Source organism: Thrips palmi, unplaced genomic scaffold (genome assembly GCF_012932325.1).
Source record: "Thrips palmi isolate BJ-2018 unplaced genomic scaffold, TpBJ-2018v1 HiC_scaffold_18, whole genome shotgun sequence".
In the NCBI taxonomy this organism is placed as follows: Eukaryota; Metazoa; Arthropoda; class Insecta; order Thysanoptera; family Thripidae; genus Thrips; species Thrips palmi.
This window is the reverse complement of record NW_023144627.1, coordinates 15,156,431-15,172,687: the sequence shown is the minus strand read 5'-3', so window position 1 is coordinate 15,172,687 and position 16,257 is coordinate 15,156,431. Positions and strand designations below refer to the sequence as shown.

Here is a 16,257-nt window from a genome sequence, read left to right as displayed (position 1 = left end):
GCGCGTAATATGGGGTGCGAAGTGGTGCTCTGGCTCCGCCGGCGCGGAGGTGCGTCGCCTTCGCCGCGGTCGCCGGCGTGGGGCATCAGCTGACCGGACCACTTTCCGCACACACACACACACACACACACACACACACACACACACACACACACACACACGCAAGGGGTGAATGTAAACACACGATGCGCCGCATTGATTGCCATGATGGCTCCTCGCCACGCCGACGTCGTGGCTTCCGTCGGCGTGCCCGTCGACGGCGACCTCCCCGTGTCCAGCAGCAGATCTGAGTCACTTTCTTCGCTCTGTCTCTCTTGTCTCTCTCTCTTTTTTGCACGTTGCGTTGAAACGGTATCGCGTGTCGAAGTTACCCATCCGCGCGGACCTCATGAAGCGGATACTGCTAGTGTGGCAGCTCGCTCGCGGTGGCGGCGATGCAGGCCGAGACGCTGTTGGTGGTGCAGAGCGCCGTGTAGAACACCGTGTCGTCTGGAATTAAAAAAACAAACCGGTCGCTCTTCCGCCGCGCGCGCGCGTGTGTGTGTGTGTGTGTGTGTTTGTGCGCGCGAGTATGTGTGTGTGTGTGTGCGTGTGCGAGTGCGTGTGTGTGCATTTGCGTGTGTGTGCGTGCGGGCTGAAATTCAGCGGGTCGGTCACCCTCGCGCGATTGCGTATTACGTAGTGTCATTATGCCTTCAATTAAGCCTCCGAATGGTTTTCGAGTGGTGCGCCGTTCTTCGCGGTGGTGCTGCCATTACCGAGTGTAGGTCCATCGGAAGCGGAGACCCGTCGGCCGTGACACGGAAAATTTGAGTGACTGCAGCGGCGGGGCCGACGGGGCCGTCCTCCGCGGAGAGGTACTGCAGCGCCTTCATGAGCCGAGCCGGTTCGCAGCAGACCGATTCCGAGAGTCGTTTTCGTCGCTCTGTCTCTGCCGCACCTGTACGGGATTCCTCGCGAGTGCGAGAGAGACAGAGCGACGGAAACGACTCTCAAGACGAGTCTGCAGAGGGCACGCGTCCTGCGCCACGGCCTGCCTGATGAAGGCGCGCGACGAGCCATTAGCGCAAACCCGTGAGCCCCGCGACCGACCTGCCGAGATTTTTCGCGCCATCTGCTCTCACACTCGGATTTTCCTTTTTTATCGATCGTTGCGTTCGGGCGGCGATGGCAAATTGTGTCGATGTTTGCTGGGGTCGTGAGGAATGAGTTTTCCAAGATGACAGGGGCGTGCTTGGAGGGGAGGCGGTCGCGCGCCGCGCAGCAGCGCAGCAGCGCAGCAGCGCAGCACGCGTCTCGCAGAACCGCAGCCACCGCGACCCCACTCCGCCCGCTCTTTTTTTCGCGCTTTTTACTTCAAAAACGTAAATTCATTCTCTTCGCTTTGGGGAATTTTGTCGAGCGAGTCTAACGCGGTTTCTGGAACGCGTCGCCCGAACCGTGAAACATTTGCCACGGATTTATGTGGCATCCTGGCTATGCGAACATGGCTCTATCGGCCGGGCCGGGCCGTCCGCCACCGCGTGAGTCGAAGTTGGGTTTCGCGGTGAGTCTCTCTGCGCAACACGGCGCGGTGAGGCGCGGTGCGCGGGGCACTCAAAGTGCCTCGTTGCTTACCCGCTGCCACTACGCTGTAAGGCCCCGACGCGTCCTTGACTTGCGGAGTATTTTTACGGCGGCGACGCCTCGGTAAAAACATTTGCGGTGGCTGCTGTCAAAGTCGGGCTGTATTCCTGTATAGGGGAAGAGGGCAATCTGCTCGGGGAAATTGCATTTGTTAACTTACAGCGTCGGGGCGAAGGACAAAGGAACCGGCTGGGGTGGGGTGGGGCTGGCCAGCACGGGCCAGCGCTAGTTGTTGCTGCTGCTGTTGATGTTGTTTGCTGCTGTTTAAATATCGAGTTGTTTCACCGAGATTTCCATCTGGGGTCAAAAGTTAACTTCACTCATTGGATTAAAATTGATTCATTATTCGTTTGTCACTCGTCTTTTATTCATTCTGCATTTATTCGTTACTCTTCATCATTCATTCATTCATTCATTCATTCATTCATTCATTCATTCATTCATTCATTCATTCATTCATTCATTCATTCATTCATTCATTCATTCATTCATTCATTCATTCATTCATTCATTCATTCATTTCATTCATTCATTCATTCATTCATCATTCATTCATTCATTCATTCATTCATTCATTCATTCATTCATTCATTCATTCATTCATTCATTCATTCATTCCGATTCCGCACCTGCTGGCCCTCCCCGTTTTTTTTTTCCTGCTCCCTTCGACACTGTAACGCGATGCACTGCCTATCAGTGTCGCGGGCATCGCTGCGGTGGCACACTGTGTGTGTGTGTGTGTGTGTGTGTGTGTGTGTGTGTGTGTGTGTGTGTGTGTGTGTGTCTGTGTGTGGCATCACACGCGCTCCATTCCATTGCACACATAAAAAGGGAGAACCGCGGCATTGGCACTTGTTCGGTTGTCATTGATAAACTAGTGTGGTGGTGCCACCCCCCGCGGGTTGATTCCGAACACTGCTCTCATCGCTCTGTCCTTCTCGCACCCCAAGGGCGCCCCGCCAGGGAGCGAGAGAGACAGAGCGAAGCAGCCCGCTGGTGGGGTCTGGGGTGTGTCGGGGTGGCGCCCAGCCCACCGCGGTGCTCCCGGTGGTCTGGCTGATTACCTCGTCCGGGCAAACAACGCGAATTAAAACACAGAAACCGGAGCCTGATTAGCAGGCCGAGAGTCTCGCTCTGTCTCTCTGGCATCCTTGGCACGGCTGCCCATGCCGCGAGCGCGAGAGAGACAGAGCGGCGAAAACGACGCTGCAGGTGGCGTGTTTTGTTCCTGTCCGGGCCGCGCGGGAGAGAGCCAATCAGACGCTTCCGATTTCGAAATGATTCCCCGCCGCCGTCGTGTTCTTCTTCCTCATTGGCCGAGCCTTCAGGTCGTCCTGACTGCCCATGCCGTGTTTTGCCGGCGACTTTTCGCACCCGAGTGCGAGCAGGAAGACCGCTTCGCACAGGTTATGTTTTTCCCGCGCAAACGTGTTTTCGCGCTCTTTTTTTGTTTTTGCAAACATGACTTACTTGCTGTTGCGTCCTGGCTTCCCTTAGTGGCCTGATTGCACTGCTGATCAGTGGCTCGGGGCTGAGCGAGATGGAAGATCTCGGAGCGAGCGGCGCACCGAAAGGGTTGTCACTGATGCTGCGGGGAGGTTAGGGGAGGGTCGCCCCGCCACGGTGGCTCCAGCTGCCTCACTCTCCGAAGGGTCGTTTCATCGCCCTGTCTCTCTCGCACTCACAGGGCGATCCGTGCGGGTGCGAGAGAGACACAGCGACGACTCAGGCTGGCTCCAGGGTGGCTCGCCTCGCCGCCGTAATCCCTCATTGTTGTTTGACCTCTTCGGCGCGAGAGGTCGCCGATAACGGGGCTGGGGGTTTGTTTGTCTTGAGGCGAAGTGGGGGTGGCTGCCGTGCCGGTCGGGCGGAGCGACGCGGCGGGGACCCTCAGCTTGGTGTCGAACAGCGAGTGAAGTTGGGTCAGCAAGGTGGATTCAATTATGATCACGATTATGACTCGATTTTGAACTGCTGCAACTATGGTGGCGAGACAGAAGAGCATTGGGTGTCTTTTGCATTCGCAAATTGTTTTCTTAGGTTAGGTTGCCCCGTGTGTGGAGAGGGTTTAGGTTGGGCCCGTGTGTCTGTTCTAAGTGTCTTTCTATCTGTCTGCCTGTCTGTCTGTCTGTCTGTCTGTCTGTCTGTCTGTCCGTCCGTCTGTCCGCCTGTCACTGACTGGCCGTTCATCACCGTGCCGACACACGCCACGCCTCGTCCGCAGCCTTTGGGCCCTCCGGGGCAAAGCCGGGCAAAAGGCAGTGGCGCCCTCGAGCGTCGGCGGCGCGCAACTCAGGTAGCCACACGATGCGGCAGTCGATAGCGGGGCGCGCATTTTATTACGCCCCGAGGCCAAGAAGCCAAGAAGGCCAGGCGGGCCAGGCTCCTGGGTCCTCGACGCGTTGACGCCGGCACGCGCCAGGAGCTCCAATTATCCGAAAATAAAAATGGAATAAAAGCAGTGTGTGCGTGTGTGTGTGTCCAGTGTGTGTGTGTGTCCAGAGTGTGTTTGTGTTTTTGTTTGTGCATGCGTCTCTCTCTCTCGCTCTCTCTTGTGTGTGTGTGTGTGTGTGTGTGTGTGTGTGTGTGTGTGTGTGTGTGTGTGTGTGTGTGTAGTGTTGGCATAAAAGTCACACCTGAGTAATTGGCGTGGCTGCCTCATCGGTCAGCTGAGCACGCATTAGTCGGTCTCGACCTCAGGAGAGAGAGAAAGAGAGAAAGAGAGAGAGAGAGAGAGAGAGAGAGAGGGAGAGAGAGAGAGAGAGAGAGAGAGAGAGGGGGGGAGAAGGGGGTGACTTAAATCACGCTTGAATTTCGTGCTGTGTGAATGCCTCTCCCTGCTTCTTGGTGCCGAAGTTGTGCTATTTCATGGCACTATCTCTCTCTCTCGCTGTGGGTGGGGTGCGGGGTTGGTAGGGGTCCGAGAGAGAGAGAGACAGAACGATGAAGCTTGGCAGTGTGATTGGGTCGATAAGTGAATGGTAATGGGTGTCCGTCGGTGGGTCGTGGTTTCGGGTGTAGTGGTGGAGGCCGGCCAACGACCAGCCAGCGTGCCAGCCGGCCGCGCTGTGCCTCTGCGCCCTGATCCACTCCTGCGCGCTCCTGCGTGTACTACACATTTTGACTGTCCGCACATCGACTGGCCATTTTTATAGGCCGTAAACTGGGAGGTGGGTGCGCCCTGCCGGCCCCGCCAGGCCCCGCCAGGCCCCGCCAGGCCCCGCCAGGCCCCGCCAGGCCCCGCCAGGCCCCGCCAGGCCCCGCCAGGCCCCGCCAGGCCCCGCCAGGCCCCGCCAAGCCCCGCCAGGCCCCGCCAGGCCCCGCCAGGCCCCGCCAGGCCCCGCCAGGCCCCGCCAGGCCCCGCCAGGCCCCGCCAGCCCCGCCAGGCCCCGCCAGAGCCCCGCCAGGCCCCGCCAGGCCCCGCCAGGCCCCGCCAGGCCCCGCCAGGCCCCGCCAGGCCCCGCCAGGCCCCGCCAGGCCCCGCCAGGCCCCGCCAGCCCCGCCAGGCCCCGCCAGGCCCCGCCAAGCCCCGCCAGGCCCCGCCAGGCCCCGCCAGCCCCGCCAGGCCCCGCCAGGCCCCGCCAGGCCCCGCCAGGCCCCGCCAGGCCCCGCCAAGCCCCGCCAGGCCCCGCCAGGCCCCGCCAGGCCCCGCCAGGCCCCGCCAGGCCCAGCGCCCGCGCGCCTCAACAAGTAGAGGGACAGCAGCCTGTCGGTGGCCACGGCACAGACCCGCGTATCTGCAGCAGACTGATTCCGAGAGTCGTCGCCCTGTCTCTCTCGCACTCATGTGGCGCACCGTCTGGGTGCGAGAGAGACAGAGCGACGAAAACGACTCCCAGTCTGCAGGGCTGCGTTGCCCGGCCGGGCATCGCTGCAGTTCGTTTTATTCACAGTCCTCCTTCCAGTGCAGCAGGCCTTATTAAGCTCGCCATTACGCCGCGAGTTATTCGCCAAAGCAACTTGGCGCCAAATTCAATTTCTCCGCGCACGCGGCCGGCAGACTGAGAGTCTCTCTCGCACTCCTGGCGCGTGCCGCGTCGGCGCGAGAGAGACAGAGCTCTCGGCATCAGCAGCCTGCAGGCGAAATCGGCCATTTCCAGCACGTCCCTCACACTGTAAAGGCGTGCATTGCGGGCCTTAGAGGCCCTAACGCGCCGCCAATTCATTGCTACGTGCATGAATGAAGGCCCATGCAACAATGTACACGCGGCGCGACGCGGCGCGACGCGGCGGGCCGAACAGGTCGTCGCCATTGTCAAACGGTTTACAGCCCGCTGGACTGGCCGGCCATGGCTGGCCATAGGGCCCGTGCAATACGCGAAATATGGCGGAACGAAAGTATGGCAAATTCACGAACTGAGACCAGCAGACGACGCCAGCAGGAGCTTATAACTGGAGATATAAATATCCTGAGCATTTTCTCCCAGAATCAGTGCTAAGGATTTCGTTCTTTAAGCACTTTAACTAGTGCATCCGTGAGGTTATTTATCACAAGATTCTTCAAGGTTCGAAAAATCGAGTTTAAGTTAAGGTCCCAGCCTCCAACCCCGTTTGAACTGCCGCGGTTCTTGCCGTCAGCGTAGTTTTAGAAACTATCTCTGGATGTATCTGGAGCACATTGAGTTAAAGAAAAAAACTTTCGGATTCCAGAAACGGTTTTGATCTATTCGAGATGCAAAGTGTGTGCGAGATTCAGTCCATTTTCTTGGCATCGGCTGCTGTAGACTCAGTTCGCGAGAGAACGTTTTCGTGTCCTTTACCCGGCAGTGACATAACGGTACGCCATTGCACGGGCCCTATCCTCCCCGCGGGATTGCCTGTTTTAGTGCCCACCTTGCCTACTTTCTCCCTCACGGCCGCGCGCGTGATAGGCGCAATGTGGCGCGCGCGCCGCTCAAATCCCCGCCGTGTGTGTGTGCTTTGCGTCCTCCGACAGCAAGAGTGCTCACTTGTCTTGAAAAGGGAAAGAAAAAAAAAGCAAGTGCTGGTATCTTGTGAACCGTGACCCAAGGAGAAATAGCTTTGATTTTCAGTGGACAATTTTTTGAATTGCACGTTTCTATTGCAATTTTCTATCGATTTAGATATAAATTTCACTGCTTCTTGAAAAAAAATCTGTACATGCAAGTAATGCTGGAATTTCGGTCCAGTCTGCTACCTTCTTCTGCCGCTGCTGCTGCGAGCTCCGCCGGCAAATTTGGTCCTCGATAAACACATTTTGCAAGCCTCAATCGAAAGCGGCGGGACGGTGGTACACTGGCTGCCCTCTCAGACCTCGTGCGCTTCGGGCCTTCCTTCCCCCCTCCCCCTTCCCCTGCCCTTGCTGGGGCCTCGCAGGGCCCCTCGCAGGGTCAGGCCAGCCGGGTCGCCCAAGATGTTCAAGAATGATTACCAAACAATGCATCGGTCGTCCGAGTACCAGTACCCGCTACCTGTTTCGTCCGGGCTGCACACTGCCCAAAATATCTTCATCGATCGCTCGGCCGCCGCTTGCCGAGACGCTCGCGGGAGTCGATCCGCCGTTCGATAGTCTCGACCGATCGCGACGACGAGTGTCGCCGCTATCTGCGCTCGTTGTCGCCGTTGTCACACTGGGATTCATTGCTCGCCTTGTCTCGATTTGAAGACTTTAGCAGCCGCCGCGGCGTCGGACGCCAAGAAGTAAGAAGCAGCAAGGGAAGAAAAGTAGAGAGAGAAGTTTGAATTCAAGTGCTGTGGCTTTGGCTGGCCGGGCAGAACACGCACTCACACACAGGGGAATCGCGCATGTACTCTCTCACACACACACAGACACACACACATACACACACACGGCGGACGGGGTGCACTATGGCCGTGTTCGGCTTATTTCCATATGCTGAATATTTATTTGCTTCTTTTTCATCTGCGTGACGATGCGCCTCGCGTTCTTTCCGATCGCCGCGCGACCTCGTACCTTCCTTCAAACAACAACAACAACGACCTGGCCATTGTCTGCTAAGGGTTGTTGTTATTGTTTTCGCTGGAAATTTGCAGGACGAGCGCCGCGCGCTTATTGGTCGGTCGGTGGTTTGCGCCGCGGTGAAATTCTCATACTCGTGTGAAGGCGCATCTCTTCTTGAATAAGCCGAGCTGCGATCGAATCCGGTTGTAACGTGACGGGAGAGTGGATCATCCCGTGAGAGAGAGAGAGAGAGAGAGAGAGAGAGAGAGAGAGAGAGAGAGAGAGAGAGAGAGAGAGAGAGAGAGAGAGAGAGAGAGAGCGGCGAGGTGAGGAAAGGCCCGATCCCTGAAAGGAACGCCCACCCAGTGACTTTTGATGTTCACGTAATGGTAATGACGTTTTAATAAGACGAAATCGCGGAGGCGGTCCCTCTAAGTAAATTACCGGATGCAAAGACGAGATGAGGTTTCAATTCTCTAGTCTTGCCTCACCTAGAGACACTTTTTTTTGCGGCGGTGCGCTCGGCGCGAGCTTGCGAAAGGGTTATAAGGTAAGGCGGGAGGAGGAGGAGTACTGTACGGTTCGGCTCGGTTCTGTTCGCGCGCATGTACCAGTACCCAAACACGCACACACACTCACGCACGCACACACGCTCATATACATGCCCCGGGGATGATGTGTTGGTGCGCATTGGTCACACCCTGATACGCACGAATCGGTACCTAATTGCTTCGTTCGGAACGTGAGAAGAAAGGCCCGATGATTAGGGGGAGTGGAATCGGGCGATAAGGCAGAGGCGATGAAGAGGAGAGGCGAGCTGGAGGGGGTGCCGGGGACAGTGGGGCAGACGATCAAAGGGTGCCAACTTGACGAAAAAAATAATCTAATTTTGGTGTGTTTCTTGTAAACGGCGTGTCACATAAACAATTGTCACGCCTAGGACTACAAATCCAGGCAAAGAAAGTAGAAACTAAGTTGTCCTTTAAATTTTTTCCTGCCAAGTCTCGTGGTCTAAGAGAAAGGTGGAACTGTAAAGCTGGCGTTCTCTGAGGTGCGCTTGAACAGCCCCACGTAGCACTCCTTCTAATAAAAAAACAACAAAAAAAGCATTGACTCTGAGAGGTTGCATCTAATTGGCCGTCTTTCAAGTGGCACAGGTTGGCGTCGTGTGTACCCTTTCTCGGCCAAGAGCCGCAAAAGCTTTCCTTCCCTTTTTCCGGCGGTTTGTGTATTTGGGCTCGATAGGCTTCACCGTGGGTGGAAATGGCGAAACGTGAGGATGAGTTTGACCATCTGATAAGCATAATGAGAGGTGGTAGGGACTGGGCGCTGGCTGCGCTTGCTGCGCCCTCCCCGCCGCGCGCCCCGGGAGGTAGAGGCCACAGGCTGCAGCAGCCTCTAGGTGTGCTGTTACTCAGCACGTTTGTTGGTACACTCGGAAAATAATAGTGTCCAATTAAAAAGCTTGCTTGGCCGAAGGCCGGCCCGGCCGGTGAGTCAGAGCGCTAGCCTCGCTGCAGGCCCGGGTCAGGGGTCGGCCCTAAGCGAGCGGAAGGGGAGCTCGCGGTGCAGGCAGGGCCTACCTCACCTCGTGCATTCAAGTCTCCCTCCGCACAGTGGGCCAGAAGACCGGTGGAGGCGGCCAAAACTCTGGACGCGTTTTGAGCTCCAGAGTTGCTAAAAGGGCCTCGAACCGAACTTGTGATCCCACTAATGGATTGCTCTCCGAACGAGGAACCCATTGGTGGGGTCACACGTCCGGTTCATGTCCGATTTAGCGACTCTGGATCTCAAAACGCGTCTAGAGTTTTGGCCGCCTGCGCCGGTCTTCTGGCCCACTGTGCTCCGCCATTAGCGCCACGGTGCTCATTGAATGTTTTATCAGTTGGCCGACCTTTCGGACGCGCGGCGTGTGCGGCGTGCGCGCCGGGTCAGAGGTGTCCGTTGGCACACGGGGAACAGGTTCCAAGGGACGCGGACTCGGACGCGGCGAGGAGAGGCTCGCGACAGCAGCGCCCAACCCGCGCCTTTTTACGGCGATCCTCGGAATCGGTTTAATGTGGAGTGAAAGAAGGATGAGCGTGCGTCCCTCTGTGTGAGTGCGCGCGCGTGTGTGAGTGGGAGTGTGTGTGTGTGAGTGTGGTCCAGTGGCTGCCGAGCGCGCGGGGCGGGACGGCAGGGGAATGCCTGGCGTCCCCGGATTTCTATAGGGCTCGTGTCCGACAAAAGAATGTCGATTCAAGTTTTGAAATTGCTCTTTTATGCCTTCGGACTTCGCAGCGGCGGCAGCGGCGGCCAGACGACGGGCAGGATTTATCCCCAGACGTCGTCCCACCCCGCGCAGTGCCTTACCTCTCTCATGTGTTCCTTCTCCTCTTGTTGCAGGGTGTAAAAGTTTCTTCAAGAGGAGTGTGCGGAGGAATCTCACGTACTCGTGCCGGGGGAACAGGAACTGTCCGATAGACCAGCATCACAGAAACCAGTGCCAATACTGCAGACTCAAGAAATGTTTAAAGATGGGCATGCGGAAAGAAGGTGAGTCTTATGCATTGCGTCTCGTCTGTTGCGAGGGAGGGTAGCCAGTCAGGAACTGTCATCGATGATCGTTGATTCGTCAGTGGTTTGTGTCGAATCGACATCGACAATGGTCCAGACGACATCGATAATTATCGAACATACATTGATGATGGTCGAGTCTTCATCGATGCTACGTCGATAATGATCGAATAGACATCCATAATTGTCGAGTCTACATTGCGATAATGGTCGAATCAACGGCATTTGAACCACAACTTTGTGGAAAAATCGACGTTGACAGTTCCTGCCTGGGGCTTTCCGCGTTCCACCCGTTTCTGGCAGTGTGGAGCATTATCAAACAATTTCACTTACGCGGTTGTTGCATGTGTGCGAGTGCGCGTCTTGATGCGGGACGCGTGGGAGACTGTGACATGCGCCGACCTACTTCTGGTGTGTCCCTGCTCGCCCGTCCACAATTAGCCCAGTCCAGGAAGAGATAGTTGCCGCGTGGGAGGTGGGCCCAGGCCCAGGCCGTGCCGGGCCAGCGCCGGTGTCGCTTTGCAACACCTGATGCGAAATTCTGATACCGCCACGCGTGAAATTCAGAGAGAGGACGGTGAACGTGCTAGGTGGCGTTAGGGCCTTGTAACCGAGTGGCGCACAGTGGGCCAGACGACCGGTGGAGGCGGCCAAAACTCTTGACGCGCTCCCGGAGTCGCTAAAAAGGACTCGATCCGAACGAGTGACCCCACCAATGGATTGCTCTCCGAACGAGGAATCCATTGGTGGGGTCACACATTCGATTCGAGGCCTGTTTAGCGGCACTGAAGCTCAAATCACGTCTAGAGTTTTGGCCGCCTCCGCCGGTCTTCGGGCCCACCGTGTGGTCGTGATGGTGGACGAGGTGCTCCACTCCTGGCTGCCTTTGGCTGCCTTTGGCGTCCGGACCGCCGCGCTGCCCCAACACACCGCCTTCCTAATGGATGTTTTGTCTCGACAGGCAGGCCGCCACCGCCCCCTTTATGCTGAACAGCAGCAGACCCCCTCCCCCTCCCCCTCTCCCCGCTCCGTGAGGTGAGATACGACCAATAGACGCCTGATTGATGCGGACCGTGTTTTACTTTGAGAGCTTCGGACGGGGAGGCGATGCTGCAGCTACACTGCAGCAATGCCGAACGCAGCGCCGCCTAACCCATCCGCTGCTGATTTGGGATTTTGGGACGCAGCGTAGCCTGTTATTTCTCTCTCTCTCTCTCTCTTTCTCTCTCTGTCACTCTCTCTCTCTCTCATTCATCCTGCCATCGAGTCGCCTCGCCACTAGCCTAATTACATAATTACCTGCAATTAAATGGGGCGGACCATTCAGGGCTTCACCTTTGCAAGCAATGCAGTTTTTTTTTCGATCTGTGCGGAAGCGCTGGCAGGTCGCTGGTCACTGGGAGCAGGTCGGTTTCCAAGACTGTTATCGTCACTCTGTCTCCTTCGCGCCTCACGGGAGCGAGACTGGGTGACGGAGCACTGCTCAGAAAATCTAAAATCTAGACTGCAGGAACTGCCCGCAGCGCAGTTCCAGCCAGCGTGTCGCCTACCGGTTGGTCCTCACTTCGATTCCCGGCCGTGGCAGCTTGTTTTAATAGTGTAATAGCTGGTTGTTTGCTTTCCCTGCTTTTGTGCCCCGAAAGGAAGTTACCGACTTTGCGTCCAATTACTCCCCGCGCTGCTTCGGACAGCCGTCTGTCTGTCTGTCTGTCTGTCTGTCTGTCTGTCTGTCTGTCTGTCTGTTCCGTCCGATCGTCCGTCTGTCTGTTCCGTCCGATCGTCCGTCAATCTCTTCTGCCTTCTGTAAGTCCAGCTACCCAGCCTTGCCAAATCGTTCTCATTCAAACATTCTCACACCGTCCCACAACTTTTGCCTGCAACACACTGCAAGTCTCAAATTCCGAGTGCGTGTCGATGCGGCTTCTATTTTTATAGGTTTTGTGGCATCGAGAGGAGCGAGTCATGAGAGGGTCCATGACCGAACAGGGCACGCAACGGGTACTCTCCGTCTCCCTCTCTCCAACGCCCTTCCCCCCCCCCCTCTCTCTCTTAAACTGGACACTCACGTGTGTGTCCTGCATCGTGGGAAATCCTGCAGGACCATCCCTTCTCCCTCAACTCGAGCACTCACACACACACACACACGCACGCAGAGCGACTCGCTCGCACACGCACACACACGCAAGCGCGTCACCGATGCGTGTCGGTAATTTGCTATACGCGTATGTATATAAACGGAGTACGTATCGGCCTTCTTTGCTCAACACCGTGAATGCGTGCACACACACAGACACAGACACAGACACACACACACACACATACACAATAGCTGCATGCGTATGAATGTCAAAAGGCGTCCTCCGCAGCAAAAGAGGTAACACCTACTAGGTACCCGCTCCTCGCGCGTCCGCGTGGATTTCATCACATCGGATGCAAATAAATTATTTCCATTTTATTATTTCAAGCCAGGCGGCCGGCTGCGGCGCTGCGTGGTGGTGCACTGCGAAGGCGACGGAGGGGTCAAGCGAGTTGAGACCCGCGATGGTCACGCGAACAACAACGGGCAGGGAATAGCGGTAGCGGCTCGGCCGGGCCCGGCCCTTGTTCTCGACGCGATCCACTGCAAATAGGCCACCAATTAGACAGAGTCCAGCCGTCTTCCCGGCTTCCTGCGCGTGCGGGAACAACGGGCTGGGCTTTTTGCCGATTTGAAAAAAAAGGCTTTCTTTCAAATTTTTAAAAAGTAAAAAAAAACTTTTTATTTAAAATTTTTAAGCTTGAAGTAGCTATATAGTCCCACGAGAAACCGTCATTTTTTAAAAAAAAATTCAATGTGCTTTTTATAAAAGGTAGTGAATTCGCCAAAATTTTCGATAGGATCTTTTTTTTTTCAAGCTGTCATTTTTTATTTTTGTGCTTTTTTTTTTAGCGTGATCTAGCTCACGTGGGTGCGCGACTCCGCTCCCTTTTCTTTTTGTTTGCTGCTGTTGTTTTCGTTTTCGCATGCGCGCGTCCTTTGTAACGAGACGTGCGTAGAGATTATCTGTCGGTCAGCCTGCCGCTTTAGTTGGCCGTCCCAAATATCGGCGGAAATCTTCCTCGGCTTCGGGGGAAGTATCAGGGACCGTCCTACATTCCTCGTTCGGAGAACAATCCATTGGTGGGGCCACACGTTCGGTTCGAGTCCCATTTAGCTACTCTGGAGCTCAAAACGCGTCCAGAGTTTTGTCCGCCTCCACCGGTCTTCCGGCCCACTGTGCGTCCGTTGGCAACGTCCTCCGCGCACAAAACGAACGAACCGGTGCAAAGGTCAGGGGGACGCGGGGTTCAAGTCCAACTCGCAGCTCAGCGCTAAGATTTCCAACCGTTTGAAACCATGTCATGCGTGCGTCGAAGATAGACAGGGCCACTTTACTTCTGGAGGGGAAAGTCCTGGACTTGCGCAATCGGCTACGGGACCGTTGCCCGTTGGTGCCCGGGGGTGCGGGGTGGGTTGTCCAGCAGGGCTCTGGTCACTCCCGATCGGTGAGTGGTGGGTGCATTTTTAAGACGCGCAGGCGCTACGCGGTGCCATACGCAGGCAGCGTGGGACCGAAAGCAGGATTGTGCCGCAAGTGCGTCCGTCCGGCGTGCCGGTGGCAGTGGCGGTGGCAGTCCTACCAGTCCGGTACATCGGGGCGATCGGCTGCCTTCATGCATACGCATACGGCGCGCCGCGGCGGGGCGACGGCAGGGCGACGGCCTCCTCGGTGGTGGTCAGCACGGCCAGGACGCCGGCCAGGACGTCCCACCTCAGGAATCCAGTTTCGGTGCACGGGACTCCAAGGATGACCCCTGTCCCCCTAGCTGTTCGCGCTGGTCATCCGGGGCGGGGCGGGGCGGGGCGGGCCGCACAGGGGAGGGGTGCCTCCCCTCCACATTGTCTCTGCGTCTTCACGGCGGCCAAGTAGATCACCGCTTTGCATGCTTTGCATGTAATCATTCTTTGTCATAAATCACGTAAATTAACGTGGAATCGGCGTCTTGGCCGGCCTGCCGGACTCGGCCGGACAAAGGCGAGGGGAGGCGAGGCGAGGGGAGGGGAAGGTCCGGCGGGTAATCCGTGCCACCCCACAGCGCCGCGACGCCGCGGCGACGCCCCGAGAAGTAGGCAAACAGAATGCTAATGCATTTCGGCGCTTTCCCAGCCATTGTCCGGTCGGATCGCCGCGGATGACACTTGCCGATCCGGGATCGATTATTATTTGCGTCACTGTGGGAATGCCTCGCCCGATGCAAATCGGGTCGCACCTGGCGGCCGCGCCTGGACCCATTCCTGGAGCTCTGTCTCTCTCGCACCTACACGCGGTGGAGAGAGACAGCGCGACGAAAACGACTCTCTCGGAATCAGTCTGCTGCTCCCGCTCCATCTCTCTGTGCCTAAAGGGGATCAGCATTTGGATCCAGCGAAAAGTGCCCGCCGATGCAGTTCCCACAGATTCGTGTCTGGCCTCTGGTTTCTGTTGATGATCGGAACAACGTCAGTTTTTAATTAGTTATATTGCTGGAGCAGCGTCGCGAATCCTTCAGATAACCGTTCGAGCCTGGCTTGGGCACAGCACGCAGCTCTTCTCTCTCTCTCTCTCTCTCTCTCTCCCTCTCTCTGTCTCTACTCTCTAACACAAGACACTCACACAGATGCAAAAACACAAAAAAACACACACGCACACGCAGAGCCATATGGGCGTTTCCCATAAGCCTTATCGGCGCCATCGCCTCGGCGATACTTGGTGCCTTTTTCGCCGAAATGCGCATCGTTTATGACTTATCACGCGTGAGGCTCCGCGAGGCTCCGCGAGGCTCCGCGACGCTCCGCGAGGCTCCGCGACAGGCGGACGCCGAGAGAGGCGTCTGACGACGTGGGGGTGTTTTCATAGCCCCGCCGATATCGACGCGCCATTCTTATCCTGGTTTTTTGTCTTTATTCTAGTTATGAAGTTGCCAACGTTTTCCCAGAATACCGGTAAGCTAGAAACTTTGTAGCCCGCGCCAGGCCTCGCGCCGAATGGTGGTTACGATTGAAAGTAAACATAGTTTTTTTCTTTTTTCCTGAGAGTGTACTCTGTCCAGCGCGCTGCCTAATTGTGGCAATTTAAAGCAACGGCCGCCGCTGACGCCGTGGCGCTCTCGGTCGGCACGAGCAGCCGTCGCGCCGATTTGTTTAGGTCTGTTGTTGTTTTTCGTTTTAAATCGGAGGGTTCGAATCCCGGCGGCTGCCCCTGTTTTTCGCGCGTGTTTTTACCCTGACGGTGTACTTCACCCCAAAAAAAATGACTTCTTGGATTTAAAAAAATGTAACTTTTCTTGTTTTTTTGTCAAAAAAATTTTTAATCTAAATTTTTTTTTAACGAAAAAAAATTTTCTTATGTGAAGATCTTTTTCTTGGAAAAACCAAGAAAATAAAAGATCCGGAAACCACTTTTCTGGGTGTAGACGCAGCGTGCCTTACCGTTAAGGCGTTACTTCACATCGCTCTGGGATCACGTTGCCGCCTTGACAGAGGCAAGACTTACTGCAGAGAGTCTAGTGATCGTGATATCAAGGATTTGCGGGGAAAACTCTCCTTTCCCCTCTACGCTTGGCAGCAACCACGTTTTCGTTGATGTGCGCTGCAGTAGCACTTCATGCAACTTAGCTTTCAAAATTTCTGACATTTTGTAAAAAAAAACAAAAAAAACGGAATAAACTAAAAGGTAAAGCGTTGTTTCGAGTTTTGTTGATGTTGTCTCGGTGCATGCGTGTTGTAGACCCTGTTTACGGCACAGAACAGCACAGAACAGCCGAGCCGGTGCGGCGGGTATTTCACTTTGCGGAGGTTTTAGGCTGTAAACTTGGCGAGCAGATGACCTGCTTTGCGTGCACTGTGCTTGCACCAGCCTCGCACCGCGCTGCACCGAAAGATAACCCCCTGCAGCAGACTGATTCCGAGAGTCACGGTTTCGTCGCTCTGTCTCTCTCGCACCTACAGGGGCTGAGCGCGAGAGAGACAGAACGACGAACTCTCTGAATCAGTCTGCATAGGCGCGTCGCCCCCGTTCGCGCGGGCTTTTCTCGCACACATTTGAATGCAACACTTCTTCGAAAGCGCTTTTCTACCCATTTTATTTTTTTCT

At 56.1% G+C, this 16,257-nt stretch overlaps 1 protein-coding gene across 2 annotated transcripts in view; it reads left to right on the top strand.

Moving 5' to 3' along the window:
* Positions 1 to 16,257, top strand: part of LOC117645539 (COUP transcription factor 2) — a 69,095-nt gene that overhangs the window by 1,520 nt on the left and 51,318 nt on the right. Inside the window, exons 2-3 of one of the 2 annotated variants that reach the window (XM_034385821.1) lie at positions 9,935 to 10,084; positions 15,075 to 15,107. In XM_034385821.1, coding sequence (XP_034241712.1) covers positions 9,935 to 10,084; positions 15,075 to 15,107 — 183 coding nt within the window. The remainder of the gene's footprint in view (positions 1 to 9,934; positions 10,085 to 15,074; positions 15,108 to 16,257) is intronic. The other variant, XM_034385822.1, reaches the window with a different exon arrangement.